The sequence below is a fragment of the Acromyrmex echinatior genome, chromosome 5, assembly GCF_024713525.1.
Source record: "Acromyrmex echinatior isolate Ae372 chromosome 5, ASM2471352v2, whole genome shotgun sequence".
Lineage (NCBI taxonomy): Eukaryota > Metazoa > Arthropoda > Insecta > Hymenoptera > Formicidae > Acromyrmex > Acromyrmex echinatior.
The window spans coordinates 5,419,010-5,440,493 of NC_141856.1; the positions used below are offsets into that span (position 1 = coordinate 5,419,010).

Here is a 21,484-nt window from a genome sequence, read left to right on the forward strand (position 1 = left end):
TTCACTAACTTTGTGCAAGCCGCTTTTTCAAAGAAAGCTTTTAATTATCATCCATTATACATAAGGGTAAGCAAAAAACTTGTGCGCTATTATAATTTCTGTTTCTTCATTACCTTATATATAAGCTGTACATGTCATTGAGAAAGAGGCCGATTATAATTATCTTTCATTGAGAAAGGTAAGAGTAACCCCTCTCCCTCGTATCCAGTCTGCTGCCCAACTTGACGTAGCCGCATGGCGGAAGCGCAACAGTGGAGAAGGCGCCTTTCAAATAGACACGCGGTCGGCCTCCTCGCGCGAGTCTTTGTCTTTCTTACGCGCGCCGGGAAAGTACCGGCGCGGGCGCCTGCGTGCAGAAGCGAAGTATATAGGAGCGTGGTTGCCCACCGCCAGCGTCACATTGCATCCCCCGACGTACGTCCTTCAGCTTCGCCGAAGTCCCGACACCCCCAGTGGCGGTCGGTGCTCCCAGCTCCGAGCCGAGGGATCGGCGCCACCTCGAAGAACGCCACGTCGAAGAGCGCCCGATCGACCGGGATCGAAGAGACGTCTCTGTGACATCGAGAGACAGCCTCGTCTTCCGGTGTCCGATATCACGGCTGGTTCTCGGGTCAAGGGACATCTTTTGCGCGATCGGATATCGTTGCGAACCGATTTCTCCCTTCGGGAAATCCGGCCTCAATCGGCGCATGTCGTAAGCTGAAGTAGCTTCAACATAACATCCGGCGATAGGATTCAAGATTGCACGCCGTTAATATGGGCATTAGCTTCATTTTGTTGGTCGTGGTGGCTGTGGTATCGATAATTACTGGTAGTTTTGGATGTTTCATCGGGAAGAGGAGTACTACGGGTGATGACACTACCAATATTGATTATCCCGATTATTCGTCCAAAAACGAGAATTATCCGGTGAGTAAAAAAACGTTGATCATTCTGAGTTCTAGCCCGCACGAAATTTTCTAATACGAACCGGATGTTCAAAATTGCATGAGTCTTCACACGCATGTCATCTTTGTTTTCCTACCTGTGTAAAACAGACATTTCCTATCCAAAATTGTAACGTTTATTTCTGTCTTGTCTTCAATATGTTTAGAATGTTTTAATAATAAGAAACAATACCCAACCGTCACTTTACGCAAAATCTGTTTCCAATGTAGGAATGTGAAATGAATGAAACGAATGTTCTAACATTTGATTTTCTTGAAGCGTTTTAAATGCGGTTTAAGCGGTTGTTAAAGTCTTAAAAGCTCTTGAAAGTCTATAATGTGTGGAATTAAGATCGCAAAATAAATCGACGCGTACAATCGTAAAATTCGACGACGCGATTACTCGGCGCGAAAAGAGAGATCTTGCGTTCTCTTTTTCGATTCTCGTCAATCGAAAGTTATTCTGCGCAATCGCTAGTAGTAACTTACCGTCTTCAAACTGTGTTTGTTTAAGATAGTACTATTAAGAAGACAATATTAGACTTAATTCGCTTCATTATTTTCCAAAATTCCTTTTGCAATTACTTATATTTCTTCGGGAAAATTACATTAATTACCATTTGTAAGTTTCTATACGCAAAAAAAGAAATTTCTATAATTATGCAATCGAGAAATATTAAATTTCGATATAACATCGTTCGATATAACATCAGACAATGACTGACAACAATAATGAATTTAATGCTGTCATTAAAAGCCAAAGAATCATATAAAATACGAAATAGCCTGGAAGCTATATTAGAAATTTATATTTGTTTTACAATTATAATCTTTCGCGTAATGCAAAGTATACTCTTATTAATAATAACACTGTGTATTGAAATTAAAATAATCTGTTATGATATAAATGTATACATAGTGAGTGCAAAAAGTATTCGTATAAGGAGATACCTTTTTCAAAAAGCTTATTTTTAAAAAGTAAACATTAATAACAATTTATTAGCAAAGAATAAAATTGATTTTATATTCCTCATCTTATTTCTTCAAAATTATTTTACCCAAAAGAATGTAATAATTAAAATATATTTCTTAAAAATGAACGAAAATAAAAAAATCATATTATTTGAATGCACAGAAAGTATTCATATAATCGAAAAATTTATTTTCTAAGGTCCAGAACACACACTCTTTTATTTATATTAAGACAGAATGTATTAATTATATAAAATTGCTAATTAATATTTATTTTTTATAAATAAGGCTTTTTTATAAAAATTTTCTTTACACAAATACTTTTTACACTCACTATATGAAATATATCACTATGTGAAATTGAGAGGTAAAGATATTATCTCAAAAGAGATAAAGATTTTATCGAGAGAGAGAGAGAGAGAGAGAGAGAGAGAGAGAGAGAGAGAGAGAGAGAGCAAATGTGAAAGTAAAAGAAAAAACTTTAAACGGACATTTTATAAAAGTGTAACTTTAACGCATAAAAATGTATATATTTTTTAAATTATTTTTAATTTTGGATATAAAAACTTACAATTTTACTTCTTTCCTCTTTTCAAAGGACCTAATTTAATAAAAGTATTATTATAATTGCGAAAAGGAAATTAAATTTTGCTGAAATTGTATTACTTAAATAAGCATTACATACATCGAAAACTACGCATGAACAAAGGCGTAGCTAAAAAGCATATTATTTACAGTTATTGTTTTTATAGTACTTCTCACTTTTCAATTCGAACTTCTTTATTCCTATAAACATTACAGAATTGAATAAAAAGCAAGTAAAGAATAAAAAAGCAAAAGTTAAATTAAATTTAAGAAATCATTTAATTATAAATAATTCATTCTTTAATATTTAGAAAGATGAAGGTTTTGATTATATAAGTTTTCATTACCTAGATAAACAATAATCAAAAGAAAAATAATAATAAAAATATTGATAATGTAATGTTAAATTGAAGAGAGATTTTAACAATAATTAAAAATAAATAGATTATAAACAAATAAACAAAGTATAAAATAAATGTATGTTAAAACAGTGTAAATACGGAGACAATAAGAGGTCATGTTGAAAGCTATCACCAAATTAATAAAATTATAATAAAGTGATTGTCATCAAGTCAAACGATAAAACCAATCATACTCCAAAAGTCGATGATATGAAATTGCATAACCAATTTTGCTGTGATAATATAATTACTGATAGTCATCTTTGGGATTCAATAGAAATATTATAAGACACTAACGAAAAATTATCAGACACGTATATTACCTCTGACTTTTCTTCCAATCAAGTTCTAACGAATTAGTATCGCAATTTTATATTACTATTTCTTGGAACTTGTTTGGTTTTAGTTTTATTATTTGAATTAGTGACAGTTGTTCTTTTATTATAATTTTATTACTTTATTGTTCAACTTTCGACATTTTAAATTTAACATTAAAATGTCAATATCCTTATTATTATTATTTTTTTATTATTTATCTTGCTCGTAAAGACTAATTGTAAGTATAAACGAAACATACTTATATTTGTCTTTTTAAATTATTTATTATTTCTTAAATTTATTATACTTTTGCTCGTCTTTGGTTATTGTTCCTCTTAATGCTTTGCAATTAATGAATTTTACATTTATTTTATTTTAATAAATATAATTTCATAAAAAGCTGTAACGAGATTAAGATATGATCGGACTTTTATTAAGAGTAGAAAATGTAAGAGAATGAGAGAGATCACTCATCATAACGCGACACGATTGTAGAAAAATCAGACTCATAAGGATGCTCATAATAATATAAAACTGTTTCTTTAAATTAAAAAGAAAATGTATCAGAAAGAAAGAGTGTGATTGTACAGGAAATCTGTCAAATGTAACTTTCTATTGGAAATCAATTTTCTTCCTTGCGTCGCCTTTCGGAAAGAGGAAACCATTATTTTTCTTTCTAGTTGTGTTACGTTACGACACCAATTCAAATTTAAAAAGATCAATGCATCCTGTGATGTTTGTTAATGTGTCTTCTAATTTGATTTCCACTTCTAGTTCTCTCTCTCTCTCTCTCTCTCTCTCTCCCCCCCCTCCACTTCCCTCTCTCCTCTTTATATTCTATGACTTTTACTTTTCTCTGATCGACGTTTCTCAAATTTCTTCTTATTACTATATATTTATTTTTTATCGCGTTTTTTGTCACGGAGCGAAAATATCTACTTTTCGAGGTACTCGCACTCAGTACATACATCGATTTTTTTGCATGTTGATCCTTCCTTGAGTACAGGGTTGCAATCAGGAATTACGCCTAAATAACTCCAAAGTACATTTTTGCTATAATATACGTAACGTAATCTATAGGTTAGAATTATATGGGCGTAATTTCTTAACGTAGCCCAGGTAATCGTAAAATCGCGCGCGATAGTTTAAGAGATGAAGTGTTACGGGATTACAATGCACTTTGACGCACAGAAATTGGCAATTTCTGTAAATTTTACGACCATCCTGCACAACATAGATCGCACTTTAGGCCATTTACCTCGGCCAACTTACCTTAGTTATTGAGATTATTCTTAACAGTCCAGAAGCTGTCACATGTACATTGTCCGTGGTTGAATATATTGTCATATTGAACATATTGTCATATTTTACTTTAAAAAACCCGACATGTTTTATCATACCTAATTGACAAATCTGAATTATTAAAATCTGACAAATATATCTGGCAAATATATTGGAACTAAATATGTTCCGGTTTTTGAATATGTCTCAAATGTGACACATGAGCTACTTGTTCATTACAATTCTTTTCACGTTTGTATTTTTATATCCAGTATATTCGTTTTTTCTTTATATTACCGAATATCGGATATCTCGATATTTTTACGATGAAGAAGAGTTGCTGGTTACTGACGTAAAATATCACAAAAAGAAAAAAAAGTCGGTTGAGAACCTTTGGTTGTATAATTTTATCACGATTCGTTGATTTCTTATCTCGTTAATACTGTTATTAAAAGTTTTCTTTTTATCAGTACGAACACACTTTTCTTCATCATATAATGGCATGCAAATGTCCAGCGATATATTACAGTAATATATTTATTTCAACGTAAAAATAAAGGATATTTTAAATTATATGGATATTTAAACTACTGTCCTATAAGTGAAAGTATATTTATTTGATTTGTCAGAGAATTAGAATTCAAGAGAGGATAAGATTTGTATAATGAGATTGGAGGCGTAATTTGCAAAGTTATTTCAAGGAAAGAAATAAATGGATACAGTTCTTTTTATTTAAAGAAGAAATTTATTTACTAGAAGAAAGAAGATGGTTATGGAACATGGAGGGTGTGGAATATTACGATATCTTATACAGTTTGCGTTGTATACAATTGTCAAAATTCTTTCTTTGCAGTCTGCTTACATATAAACATAACTACTGATCATTATAGTATTTATTGCGTTGTCATAAAAGCATATCAGGTTATACAGCATTACACAGTTTTACAAATGAGTATTCTTTACTTCATTTTGGGAAATATGTTGATATTAATTTTATAACTTCTTTCTAGTTTGGAGACATTGAATGTGGCTTCCAAATGATATAATTGAACTAAATTTAGTAAGGAAATATGTGCATATATGTTCGACGTGTAGTTTTTATTCTGTTATTTCTTATCATTATTCACTATAAGTATTAAAAATCTGTATAATAGTATATACGTAACGTGAACTATTCATAGATTTTCAGTAATACTTACAGTGAATAACAGAACGTAGTTACTATATTACTAGCGAAATTGATAATCTTCTATGTTATCTTCTCTTATTTAAAAGAATGAGATATATAACTCATTCTTTTTCTCTTCTTCATTTTTTTTTGATGTAAATTATGTCCTTATTTTATACTCAAAGAACTTCTATCTATAATATAATTAACTACATAGCTAAAAAATTTGCACAAAATTTAATATTATATCATATGAATATCAATAAAAAATGGTATTCTATAACTTCCTTTTCTCTACTATATACATAAAATATAGGAAATTAATTTGTAATAAAAAACTTATTAAAAATATAGGAATTTTGTATGCGTGCGTGCGTATGTGAGTGCGTGTGTGCGAGTTTTTTCCTTGAATAGCTCCGAAAATGTTGAATTTTATCATAATTTCATAACATTTAAGAAAGCAATCTGCTATTTTCTAATCTATAATAGTTTCCTTCAGAATATTTTGCTCTACAGACTGAATCTAAAATGATGATCATTAGAAAGATGCTATTACAAAAGTATAATAGTATAGTAACATAACATAATAGTAAAACATAAATACCGTCAACCTTTACACGAAAAGAGTTTTATATTTATGTTCTAAAAATAGCAGATTGCTTCCTGAAATAAATTCATAAATTTTACTTTTACTTTGACCATATAAACTTCCTTCCTTTAGTATGATAAGACACCTCCGAGAATCATATTATAAGTTTTTTATAAAGATTAAAAGTAAAATTATTTCATATGCAATTTAGCAATTATTTGCAAATGAAATAATTTTTCTATTTACATCTCTTTGATAAAATTATTTGCATCTTCAATATTTTAGCATCACGTATATTTTGCATTATTCAGTACTTGTTTTTATGTCCTCTTTACTTTTAATGCAGTGTTTCAAAATATTGTCCCTCTTTGTTTATATGTTAATTAATGTCACTTAGATCTAGCTCAGTGATAATAAGCGCTACTTAATTTCTTTCGTAATTAGGAAAACTACAATATGTTTAATTCTTGAATAGCTATCTTCCTAATTATTGTAAATTAAACAGATAGCAAACTCTGTAATATCTTCTTAGTTCCTAACTGTTGTATGTCTCGTAATTAATCGCAGATTTTTCACGCTCGATTGACTAAAACGTTCTATGTGCAACTTGTTCATGAATGTTCTCATGAATCTCATGATTAAGTTACATTCGCTGGGAAAACAGTTTGCACGCGAAACTGTCTTCGAAGAACCAAAGAGAACTCGAGCGACATTTGATTGCGACAGTGTATCGTTATTCGTTTTAACGACAAACTACGAACGTCTCGTTCCATTTATACTGTGGAATTATTAACTTCTCAGACGACGTTTCCATTACCTACTAATAATCGCGCTTCGTTAATTCAATCGGCTACGACTTACGACTCTGTTTAGACGGAGACATATTGTCGCACAAGTTTGTCGGTGTTCCATTTCCGTGATCGCCCTTTCGATTAATTCTCGCTTTGAGTAACGTCAACGAATTCCCTGGATGTGTATTAATTCGTCCAGTTGGTCACTCTAATGACAATGTGATAATATTGTTATAAATCAAAACATTAAATAAATTATACATTATTATTATATACATACTATGTATATACATATATATAATAACAATTGATATAATTAATATAATTAATATAATTAATAGAGGAAAGCCCTCTATTATGGGATAGGCGCCTAATATGAGATAGCGACGTTTCTACTAAACTAATAAATATCTATTAGTTCCATCATGAATTTATTGCTCTTGGATTAGTAGAAAATTATTCTATTTAGTAGAAAATTCATTATTAGATCATGCATGTAATCATTGTAAAAAAAGATTTTAGAATTTGGATGTCTTCAAGTTTTATTGAGATGAACTTTCAAATCTTGTTTATTATTTAATAAATAAAAATATTTGGCAATAAATTCTTCATAGTGATAGAGTAAGGTCGTACTAATAGAAAAATACGGGATATATGTTGAATTGTTTAATTACAAAAGTTAGATTTCGTTAGATGATCGTAAAATTGTAAGGCGTGGAAATCGTAATATGAGATACCCAGGATATTTCTAATATGAAATAACCATGCTCCTATGTTACAGTGAAAATCATTGTTAAATGTTATTGTACAATAATAAAAAGGACAATCGGAATGAACGTCGAGTGTCTATTTCTGCGATGTTTGATTTCAAGTACTTGAAGGCGAGTTCTGGATATAATCTATCGCATGCTCATTTTTCACGCACGCTGGCTGTGTTTGTTCGCATTTTAGAAACATGAAATAAAGTTTTTTAAATTACAATACTGATATACTTTGCGTATTACTATCGATTTCTCGAGGCATCTCATATTAGGAGCACAATTTTTGCGATTTGATCACTTTTTACATTTCTTTAATTTTCAAAAACAAATGGAATTTGAATTAAATTTTATATAACGTATCTTAAAGTTTATTAAATTCCTTTCAAAATGACCTATTATTTTTTTTAATTCTGCCCATAGACTTTTATGGGCATTTATCCAAAATGAACTCGGTATACTCATAATAGGGGCCTTTCCTCTATAATAATTTATAATTAGTATATATAAATTATAAATAATTTATATAAGTAAATAATATTATATAAATAAGAAATAGGAAATAATGGTTAAATATAGATATCTTAATGCTTAAATAATTACTATATACTATATATGTACATGCATATATATATATATATATATATATATATATATATATATATATATATACCATATTTGTAGTCATTCGAACTGCGCGCCGAATTAATTTTTTGTATTTATAAACTACAATCAAATTACTGTAGTAATATCACAAATTAAATTGACAAACAATATTAATAATTTGATGTTCAATTAGACATCTTATTAGGAAGATGTTAATGTATTGAAAAACTGTAAATAAATTTATTGCGAAAAATATTACTTCGGCCGGGAATTGAACCCGGATCTCTTGCATTCCGTGCAAGTGTCCTAAACTTTTAGACTACTGAGACCTACTATAGTTTAATTGCATTTAGAAATCCAAAAAATCAATTCAGCGCGCAGTTCAACTACAAACATGGAACCTGTATATGCATGTACATTGTAATTCATATTGAATTATTTAAGTATTAAAGAGATTTTCACGCTATTTCATATTGTACGGTATGGCTCGATAAAATAACTAATACAACTTATTTGAAATAAAAAATATGAAATAGGGGTTTCAAGAACTTATTTAAAATATTAAATAAGAAATAGATGACAAGAAATTATTTAAAATATAAGAAATAGGGCCCGAAAATACATTTATTTATTTAAAATATAGAATAACTTTTTTATTTAAAATATAAAAATAACTTCTCTTTCGAAAGCTATTTATTTTAAATAAAAAATAAATTTTGGAAACTTACTTAAAATATAAAATATGTATTTTAAATAAACGTTTTAAGTAATAAATACAAAATATTTTAATGATTTTTTTTTATTTGAATAATATAGTTGAATAATATATACATTTAAAAAATGAATGAAACCCTCCATTTTTTATTACATATTTTTATAGCTTACTTCGAGAGCTTTCCAAAACACTATAATTAAATTCATTTCTATTAAGTACCATTTAAATTCCATTAAAAAAATTCAAAGTGATCTTGCCCTGACAACGCCATCCAAGGTTAAATCAATAATACTATCTCATGTTCTTCTTGAAGTCACAAAATTTTTGTCTGAAACATTTTTCAATTTAATGTAATTCAATGTTTTTGAAATATTTGAGTGGATCCTTTTAAATAAGACATTCTGTATAATTTCCATACCAATTCTTGCATTATGCTTTATAATAAAAAAATTAAAATTTATACTCTGTATGCTCTTTAAGCTTTAGTATATTGCTTGAAAAAAAACACAAATTCTATTCATTAACATTTTATTTTTTAATAAGAGGAAATTTATCAAGTTGCGGATACACACATATGTATTAGACCTGCCAAGGAAAAAAAAATTTTTTTGTTAATCGGCCGCTTAGTTCAAAAGATTCCATGTCAAAAGAACATCTAAAGGACAACTAAATTTTTATTTAAAAATATTAAGATTTAGAGGTCGCTAATAAACGATTTTTAAATCGAAGTTTCGATTTTCTTTAATACATGTTTAATTTGATGCAAAAATGGCTTAATCCGGATTTAAAATGTGGTATTGTATGTTTTTTTAAACCTCTGAACACGAATTTAACTCTACGATATACGCCTTAAGAAATATAGCCCGATCGAGTTCAAGGTCGATTTTAGCAAGGTCCCAAGCGTTCAAATTGTGTCATTTTTTCACGTTAATCAGGCTGTATTTCTTAAGGTGTATATTTTCATGCGCAGCGATAATACGATTGATACTCCTATATCATACGTATGATATTCCTGCTACTGTGGAAGTACTCCAAAATCGTATTATCGTTGCGTGTGAAAAAATACGAAATACTCCGAGAATTTTTGAGGGTCTTCGACAATCCATCAATGCAAAGCATACATCGATGCGGAAGGAAATCATTTCCAGCAATTTCTGTAATAAAAATATAGATATAAGTATAAAATAAAAAATAGATACTAGTATAAAATAAAAAAATTTATAACTTGAAAAAAAGTGTTTCCGAACTCATGTTTATATTTTTTTCATTCTTGTAATAAGTGGAATATGTTCTTAAAATTTGACCAACTATTTCTGAAACACTCTGTATAATCATATAACCTATTTTCATTAGATAGGAGTAAAGAGCAATTTGATATATGTAGTAGCAAAGTCAGGATTAATTAAAGTACTTCAAACACGATCAAGAAGACCAGATCTCTTGTGCTTTTCTACCAGCTTTATTGATGAAATTTAAACCTACGACTGAAAATGGATATCTCTGATTAGTATAAATTACATTTAATTAATCCGTCGTATCAAGCGTCAAGTAATTTATTTTGGCCTGCGTGGCGAGTTAATTAAATCGCGCATGACTTATTGAAATGTATCCTGCTAATGTCACAGTCGTGTTGGAAATAAACGTGAAAATTCTAAAATGATTAAACGATACATTTTCATGGCAGAAGAAATTTATTCGCCGTAAAACAAACGGGGTGTACTTATGTTGTCGATAATACGTATAAAGATGTTGCAGACTTGTAAGTCATGATGCAAATATCAGCGGCATGTAAAATGTCTTTTCCACGACCATATGCGAATTTATCACGAATTATCTTAAGATTCCAATGCATTTCTTATTATGTTTTCTAAAATTCCTCACCGATAAATAAAATTTGCATAATGATAGATTGGATAACGGTAGGGAGTTTATACAATTTTTCAAACGATCTTTAATAAAGAATTCCTAGCAGAAATTCAATCAGGATGTGATTAAAGATCCTAGTAGGCTATCCCTAGTTCAGTCAGGTTCTGATCAGGAATTCTAATAGAGGCCGTATCAAGAATATGACACAATTTTCCGATTGTAATTTGACAAGGTTGCAAGATCAGGTCCTGATTTTTATCACAAACCTATTTAGGTCCCTAACGGAAGTTGCGTTACGAGCTTAAAACGGCACTTATCAGGAATTCATATTAAGACTACTTAATGCACGTATTTATGACTCTTTGATTGCGACTATTCAAATCTTATCGGTTTCCGATTTTGTTGTATACAAATTAGTGTAGTGAAATAATTCTGAATTTTAAATTTGCTTTATTCGATACGTTTATTTACAGCATCAATTAATACAGAACAAGTATTACAATTATAATATTACGCAACACGTGGTATTACACTGACGTTACGCACACGATCATTTAACTAAAGCTTGTCCTACATAGGATGTAGGACGCAGAACGCAAGTCATAGAGATCGTAAAATTTTTGCGTCTATATAGTCTATGTAAACGCAAAAATTTTACGATCTGCGACTCTTGTGATTCGCAGCGAGCAATCTGTCATTTAATCTGACACAAAGAATTATGAGCAAAAAAATAATACAAATTGATGAGAACAAGGAGACATAAATTACAATTACTAACAATTAGTGCAAGTTTAAATTGTTGTTTAAATCTGTTTGCTGCGTGATCACTAACTATTGATGCGTGATTCACGGACAGGTTTCCGTTTAATCATGATCTATAAGTGGCTTGTTTTAAACACTTATATTTCAAAAATTACTATTCGGAACGAAAAATGGGAATCACTTTTATAATTTATTTTTTCAAGAACTTCTTTGCTATGATATTTTGATTCATGAATTTCCGGATACTCTATATTTGTAAGAACAATTCGCTATACGGACTACGTATCGAAAATTAAATCCTAATTATTTCAAATGTTTCCGAAGATTTTTTTAAAAATAATTAATACTACTTTTATTGTACTTAAAAGCTAATTTAAACGTAAACAACACAATTTATTTTTTTTATCTTTGGTCGGCTAGAATAGATTCTGGCTCATTATGTGGATAATTCCTCACATAAATTCAAGACGAAAACTTAATATAACTTAATGACCATAACGTTCGAAACGGCATAATGTCAAAGTTGAAGGAAAAAACAAATTTTTTCCTTCAACTGTGATACTTTGTATTTTTGAAATTAAGCCGGTTCGGACATATGATTAGAAAAATTTTTGTCTTTGTGTGAAAAATGACCCCTTAAAATCTTTTAGAGTACTTAATACCTACCCTGTATATTTCTGCAACGAGCTAAGTAATATTATTCGTAACTATGGTTATCACGCATGAGATTGTGCACTTGTAGTTATAGCAAACTCGATAGTGTCAAAAGCCGCGACCTTTGTTGTTCTGCTATTTCTACCGAAGTCCCATCGTATTGTTTCCGAGTTACATCGACGAAGCGTCGGTATAACCCTTATTCTCGCTTTGAATCATACACCTATCAGTATCCGATGGAGCAACAATGGCTGTCGGGGAAGGAGAGAGAATCTGTGGGTTCTCCTAAATAGACGAATGAGTGCAACTGAAGATGCCCGGTTATATTTCAGGCATTGAAGTCTCTCACCCCACGTTACGCGCATTTGAAAAATAAATATGTATCTTCACACCTTTGTCATCTCACGATACGAGCTTTACCGTCGCCGCGTCTTGAAAATTGATCCACGTAGAAAATCTTACTATATCGATGTGTTATTCCCGAGATAACTATGAGAAATCCGATATATTCCATTATATACTAATGGGACGGTTTTGCTGAAATATTGAAACTTAGCTAGATATCCTTGTAGCAGGCTGTCATCAATAATCATTTTGGATTATTGACGTCATGTCTTTGGTTAATCAATAATGTATTTAAAACGTAATAATGTTAATGTTATCTCTTTGATTAATAACGTCATTTATTTTTCTATCGATTGTACGATGTATTTACAATGTCGTACTTGCTAATGTTGGATATATGATCAATAGATATATTGATAACGTTATTCTAACGTTATTATAACGTTATTTATATATATATATATATATATATATATCATATAAAGACAATTATTTCCAGTAATTAGCACGTTCCTTTGTTTTTAATTTATTAATATAAAGCATTATCAGAATATTTTTTTTATTAATTATTACTTATAGTAATTATAATCATATATGTATTCTAGTTATAACACATATATGTGCGAAAATATATTTCGGTCAAAATGATCAGGACGCGCCTACTAACGTTAGTTTCGAGACGCGCCTATTCCCGGATTAATTAAAAAAGTGATAGGTGTTTTTAGTGTAGAGCGATATGGTAAATATAACAATAGTATACTAGATTAGTGCATACTAATATAGTTGCTATATATGAAATTGACAAAGTTAAGTATAAAAATATAACAATATTTTAAACGATTAAATGTCTAAAAACGATATGCCTTTGTCATATTATTTCATACAGCATACATGTATTATTTTATTGTTAATATTGGTTATATTATGCTATTGCATTTAGATATTTTATACAAAATAGTCTGTAATGTGCACTGATCCAGTGTAATGCGAGTGACCAAATTCACTATTTATTTACGGGATGATTTTGATACAGATTGCAGTAAATGAGTAGCAGTATTAATACTTGGACAGTAATGAGGAGTATTAGATACGTGTGGCAGTAATCGAGATGGCAGCATTTGGACAAAGACTGGTGGTAATATATTTAATGCTTCATTTTTTTCACTATTTAAATAATTAGTTAGTTTTCGCGAGCTTGTTACTTTTAGTTTGTGTATATTAAAGTTTTTACTTGAATATGACATCAAAATAATATCTATATATTTTAAAAATTTCAAAATAAGCATATCAATTACCACTGTATTTAAAATAACACTAATTAAGACAGTTACCCTGATTGAAAATATATTTCTTTTATGAATAAATTTGCAGTTTTTTACTGATTCTCACATATGCAGAATAGCTAAAAAGAGTCAATATTATTTAATAGTTATTTGTGGTGTATAAGACGTATGATAAAAGATATGTAAAAAAACACTGCATATAAAATTATTATAAACAAAAAATTATTGAAGTATAACAAGAAAGAGAAAGAAAACTTCCCTTTTGAAATTGATAATGAAAAATTTAGAATGAAAGTGAGAGTGAAGTGCGGTACGTACAATACTGTAATAAATCTTATAAATTGAATTTAGTGCTTATAGTCATAGTACATAGTAGTCGTTATGTACATGAGAACGTTTCGATTTGTTTTAGAGTCTTTATTAGCGAACTTTACTTATCGCGCTTCATTCTCATTTGCCTAAATTTATCATTAATCATTTAAATATATTTATGTGTATTTCCTTCGATCATATATAATTATATATAATTATATATAACTGAGTCTAATAATATATAATTATATATAAATTTTTTCCCGATCTTTCGAAAGTATTCGTCGAATATTTGAAAATAATCAGAAAATATATCCTTACTCAGACAGCACACAATATATATAAAATATTTACAAAATAATTATAAATATTTATAAGGTTTACTTTAAATATTTTATAAATATTTTTGTGGTCTTAGATTGCATAAATCGTAAACATTTATTCGTTACATTTATTATAAACATTATAAAATATTTATTTTAAATCTTGTAGTAAATGCTAGGAATACTTAATAAGATTTTATAATTCAAATAAAAAAAACTTAACAAAAATATTTATTTATATTTATAAATATTTATAAATATTTAATCCATTTTTTAATAATATTTCGAATAAAGCTTTATATAAAAATCGAACCTAAATAAATATTTTTATTCTTAAAATTTTTGTCTTACAATCGTATATGATTGTCTGAGATATTTTATTTATATTTAGATAGTTCTACATAATAAAAAATTATTACTACTTAATAAAGTCCAACAGATTTTTTTTTGTTTATGTGTCTTTGTTATCGTATATTGTTAATATTTTTAAAAAATAAATGCATGTATGGGAGGGGAGATAGTAGACTAACTACAGCATGAAACTGTATGACTCATTTAGTGACGACTCTTATAGTACTCACTCAAAATTTTATTTCTTTAAAGAGAAGACCTCAGTAATAAATGTTATAAGTTTAATTTCCTCATGTTCAATCTGGAAAACTAGGCTCATTCGACGTATTTTTGCACGAAACGAACAAATTTTGCAAAAAGAAATTGTTTTGCCCTGCGAAGCGAATGTTTGTATTTAAAATATATTTTTATGGAAATTTTATTAATATGTAGCCAAAGATGTAGCTTGAAATACATTAATCTTCATTTTAATAATCTTAATCAAATTATCCCGGTCCCGGAGCTAATTGAATCAGATGGAATGCATTAGGAAAATGCATTTTTTTAATATTATTTATCAATTTTCATATTAGTTATTAATTTTCCCTTATTATTAAAATATTATTAGGTAATCAAATGTAGTAACTGGTATATAGTAACTGGTGTAGAATTCATTTTTTCGATAAATCTCTTAATTTCGTCTGTAAAAATTCGAAATTGAAAAATGAATCTACTAGCCCCGATCTCCTCTATTTATAGTATTTACTCGGAGTATTTGAATACTTACTCGGAGGCTAATCTATTATTCCAGGGACATACAATAATCCTTCAGCTTCCTCATGAAATTCATTTTGAACAATTTGAGTCATTCTACGAGCTACTCGGTTTTCTCTCATGCTACTAATAGGGAAACCGATCTTCACTGATTTTAATAAGCTTTATGTATTGTAAAGCATGAAAAAATATCACATCCAGATTTTTTTGTTTGTGTTTATCTCGAGATGAGAGGGTGAAACACTCCCTCGAAAAATATCGTTTTTTTTTTATGAAGCGAATATCATCAAAACTATAAAATAAAAAAATTTTCAGAATGAAAATTGAACGGCTTTAAGAGTACCTTAGAAGTATAATAAAAAAAAGTTTTTATTAATTATTTATTATATCTGCGCGCCATATATCTGTATATACAAGCGTTGAATTTATAGGTACCGAAGGACTTCGGATTTCACTTTAAAATTTTAGGGACATATTTATAAAAATGTTGTACTATCGATTTATAAAAAAAAATCAACTTTTTTTACCCTCTAATGTAAGAGACCCCTTTAAATAGTATATCAGCTATTAAATGATCTTTTTGATCTTGAAACACAAAGCTGCACTGAACTACCGCAGTAATATTATAAATTAAAATGCCTAGCAATTTAACAATTCGATGTTAATAAGCATCTTAAAACGATCTTGATAATGTTAAATGATCAAAAAATCATTTTGGCGCACAGTTTGAAGGACTATATACTACATATGTAATATATAAATTCGCAATTATGAATTATAAGCACCAAAGATCCAGCTTCGATCGTTATGGACTTTATTTTCTGTTGATTGTGTGTTTTCACATGTACGGTTCAATAAGATTATTGTTTAAGAAAAATAATAATAGATTAACAGCATTAGCCGACAGTATCTAATTCGAAATAATCATGCTAATTTATAATATTAATGAAACAAATACGTCATTATTGTGCAATACTCAATCTTGTTCTCTTTTAAAAACTTATGTATTTCAGTAATACATGTTATTGAATAAACAAGACTTTCGATTAGATTGCTGTTGACAAATGCTGTTGATATAACATTTTTTTTCGTGTATCAATATATTTTTGAATGTACTAGCTAATATAGACTTACTTCTGTATTAAATTCGATAGCTAAAGTAGCTAAAATCACTTAGCATTAATAGTGCAACATATATAATATCAGCTAAAATTCTTGCTGCAAATATTATTAGTTTCAGTTGCAAAAAGAAATTAGCTTAATATATTTAGCTAAACATCATTTCATTCTAACAGCGAGTGTTTTTCGCTGTAACACTTAAATTTTAGTAGTTAATAAATTGAGCTTTGGCAGCAAGACATTAGCTGTCCCTATTATAAGGACACATTTTAACTATCAAAGCTATATTTTAGCTGCGTTGGCTAATCTTTTCTCTACGTATAATTTGCCTATCGGATAATTAATGATGTCAAATAGACGACCTTGTTATCTGTGTACAGGTAATAATTTTATTAAATCATCAAAATATTATATTATTAATATTGGTAGGACGCTCAACGTGAGTGCTAAAATATCAAAACGTTTTGCTGCAATGTTCATCATGCCACACAATTATTTTGATAATCGATAAACTAGAAGCTTATATCGATCGAAGCTAGATCTTTAATACTTTTTAAATAATTCAATGTGAATTTTATATATATAAAATTTATATATATACACACACTATATATGCATATATACGATATTTGTAATTATTTGAACTGCGTGTCGAATTGATTTTCCGGATTTATAAACGCAATTAAACTACTATAATAATGTCACGAATTAAATTATGTATATATATATATATATATATATATATATATATATATATATATATATATATACACATACACAGGGTGAATCAGAGTCGTTAAACCACCTTTTTACCCTATGAGAAAATTATCGACTGCACGTTATAATTCAAATAAGAAATCGATAATTTTCTCATAGGGTAAAAAGTTGGTTTAATGACTCTGATTCACCCTGTATATCATTTATATTGAATTATTTAAAAAGCATTAAAAATCTAGTTTCGTATAATCCTATATAATATAGACTTTTAGTTTATCGTGTGTTTCTCACATTTTGCGATCTGAAGTAATATTCTTATTATTTTGATAATCAAAATTATAAGATTATTTTAAGATCTGTATCTAGTTAAATTTCTATATACTTCAACAAAATTGTTTTTTCCACGTATGCATATCAAAATATCACGCATATAACATGAAATAAAGAGAAATTACGTCTAAAGCTTGTAATTTATGCGAGTTTTTTGTTCTCAGGATTCCAGCAATCTGACACTTTTTTTCAATTGAATCACATTCTTGAATCTCATTCCAAATTGAAAAACGTTCTTGCAAAAAGTTCATATGGAGTGACATGGAGTTCCAACAGACGAATCTGACACAAATGGCACTCTAATATTCGTTTTGAAGTGGACGCGAAAAAAATGTATTTCTGTATGCGTGCCTGTGTGGGATACATGGATACGTGATATATACACACAAATTATAATATTTTAGTACATGTCGGTCAATTCAAATTTTTGCCCAGATATGTTTCTATTAATTTCCATCTCAATGTCGACGAAGAATGTGGGATGACGCAGCGTCTCATTGTCGCGGTAATAAATTGTATGCGACACTAATCGTTAATCGTGGTCTGAGGTTTTATTGAGATTAATACATCGGCTTAGGACAGTTACAAATTGTCCAGAAATTATCCGATTCTTCGTGGTTTTTTCTTGTCTGATCATAGCGATGAACTAATAACCTTAACTCTAACATGACTCTAAATTGTTAAATTTCATTTTTACAAAAGATGAAGACAACTCAAAGGAAACACGTTCGCTAAAATGCCGAATAAAATTCAGCGATCGCATATTATTTTTGCAACGTTATTAAGTGTATTCAGCGGCTTCAACAGTTGAATGAGCGCTCGCTGTTATGATGTATTCTTCTAGATTAGACATTAGATCTAGAAAAATACACCAATAGTAGCGAAGCGCTTATTCAACTGTTGAATTCGTTGAACACGCTTGATTCTGATCTGGAATTGCTTTTACTGTTAAAAATGGTTGTAAATATATTTATGGTTGTAGATTCTTATACAGCATCCTTCCAGCAATATTGCAGCAGCATTGAAACGTTCCAGCAATATTATAGTAACACTGGAAGTCAATGTTGCTGCAAACTTCTGTGATGTATTTACGCGTAAAATATAATATCTACGTATACACAATGTTAACTATGTAAACTATCTAATACATTGTGTGTAAAGCGCTAAAACATCGCTTATGCAAATCGCAGAATTCTAGCAGTTTTTTTCCAGCGTTTTAAAAACGCTTTCAAAATCCACTATGAAAAGCGCATTATATGCGCATATAATCAACGCAAGATAATTGCAATTTTTTATCGCACGTTTACAACACAGCAGCACCTGCCAAGCGCTCAGGAAGTATTGCAAAAGAGCTATAAAATTGCATTTACCCTGCGCTTTGCAGGCTGCATGGAATTCACTCTCTTGTAGACTTATTCTGTAACTTTTTAATGATAATTTTACTAGCTAGGGATGTCGTTGGGTTTAGAATTTTGTATGGTAAAAGCTGCGCAACGATAGTATAACGATACCGAACTGTCATTAGAAGTTACCGAAAGGCTTCCTGGTTGTATTCCAAAACCCGATTCTGTCAAAGTATCTTTTATTCTTGTTCAACATTCAATCAACAACAAAAAAACAAGAAAAAAATAATACTTGGACTGACAGAATCGAATTTTGAACGCATCTAAGGCTATGTTCGGATTTTCATCCGAGTGTCACTCAGGTACCATTTTATCCTTGTTATTCATACCTTAAACAAGGATAATGTGATATCTGGGGAGCACTCGTTTAGAAATCTGAACATATCCTAGCTATTGAAGCGATAAGATATTGATAAGCAAGTTGCAATTATTTTAAGAAAGATTTTATTACAAACATGTTTTAATTGTATAAATATAAACATGGCATTAAATATAACTATATAACATTATTTGTTCTTTTAATGTGTGTACTTAAAAGTCTTAAAATTATAATTGACAATTACAATTAATAATAAAATGAAAATAGCGTTTACGCACACGGCATCTAATGTCAGTAATTATAACATCATATCATTATATAACTTCAGTAAATCGGGGCGTGTAAACGTAATCATTTAAAACACAATGTGTGTTTTAAATGATTACGTTTATACGGCCCGATTTACTGAAGTTATATAATGATATTATGATGTTATAATTGTGTTGTTATTGTAATGCTTCCATGATTAGATAATGGTCACATTCGGAAGAATATTTATTTTACAATTATCGGAAGTTTTTTTAATGAGTTAAAACTACTTCACTAGATCTAAAAATATAATTCACTCAGCACGAAAAAATTTCCCAATAAACACAAGTGTATTTTTCGAGAAATCGCATTTAAAGTTTTATGTGTGCTTTCCATATACTAACAAATTTTTCAATTTACGGTTAATCTAATATTCCAACTACATAAAATGTATCTTCTTCTTCTTTAAAAAATTATCCAAGGACCAATCGTCTTTCGCAGTTTGCTGATCTGGCCTTTTGTGTCACAAAGGAGAATTGACGCTCTGCACAGTCGATATGTTCTTCATTTTGCGCACAAGTGCGAAAATCACTTTTTTTCTGCCAATTTTTATGTTCATTAGTAACATTATTTTCAAAATTAACGCATGTCTTTCGTGAAAAATATAAATTGCCAAGAACTTTGTTATTTCAACGAATTATTTTGTCTATATATATAAATATTTTGGTGTAAACGCTGAATCACGTATATATATATATATATATATATATATAGGACATTCCACGCTAAATTGACGGCTTTCGTCATCCCTGCCTAAAATTAAAAAATATCGATTTTGACGAAAATCGACTTTGTTTATTTCAATCAGATTTTTCGAATAGAAACAAAAACTTGAAGTTTTTTCATATTATTTCCTAATAGAGAATTTCGAGACAAATAATTTAATGTGGTTATTTTTTATTTTTCAATAATTTAAATAAAAGTTATGTTCAATTAAATATTTATTATTAAAATATACAAAATAAATTAAATTGAAAATAATAAAAAATTCATATCTAGGAAACTAATGGAGATAAAAATCTAAAAAAATAATACATACTTTAATATGAGGATATTAGGAACGTATATTAAAAAATTAGTAACAAAATAGGCAGGGATCAGTGACGAAAGGCGTCGATTTGGTGTGGAATGTTCCATATATACATAAATAGTTTTAAAAAATATCATTTGCAAAATCCAAAAAAAAGATTTCAAGAATGAAAAAAAGTCGATTTTTATACGACTCGCAGGAATGATACTTCAGACTTTTATAATTAAACCGTTCCTGTTCTGTTATTTTTTCTAGTATACTTTTAAACTTTACAGAAATATTTTTGAATGTATATATTTTAAGAATATAAATTTTAAAAAATGGAAAAAAAATTTTTGAACGATTCTCTCTTTAAAATCAGATATATTCACAATTATAAAACTTAATTACTTTTTTTATATTATGTTATCCAATTTATAATAATTTATTATATATATTTTACATTGTTTGTATTGTCTACGTAAAAAAAATTTTTATATAAATAATATGTAAAAATTC

At 29.0% G+C, this 21,484-nt stretch overlaps 1 protein-coding gene across 1 annotated transcript in view; it reads left to right on the forward strand.

The window, feature by feature from the left end:
- The first annotated feature begins 313 nt into the window (after window positions 1–313).
- Window positions 314–21,484, forward strand: part of LOC105153291 (uncharacterized) — a 36,853-nt gene continuing 15,682 nt past the window's right edge. Inside the window, exon 1 of the mRNA XM_011068045.2 lies at window positions 314–909. Coding sequence (XP_011066347.1) covers window positions 757–909 — 153 coding nt within the window. The 5' untranslated portion in view covers window positions 314–756. The remainder of the gene's footprint in view (window positions 910–21,484) is intronic.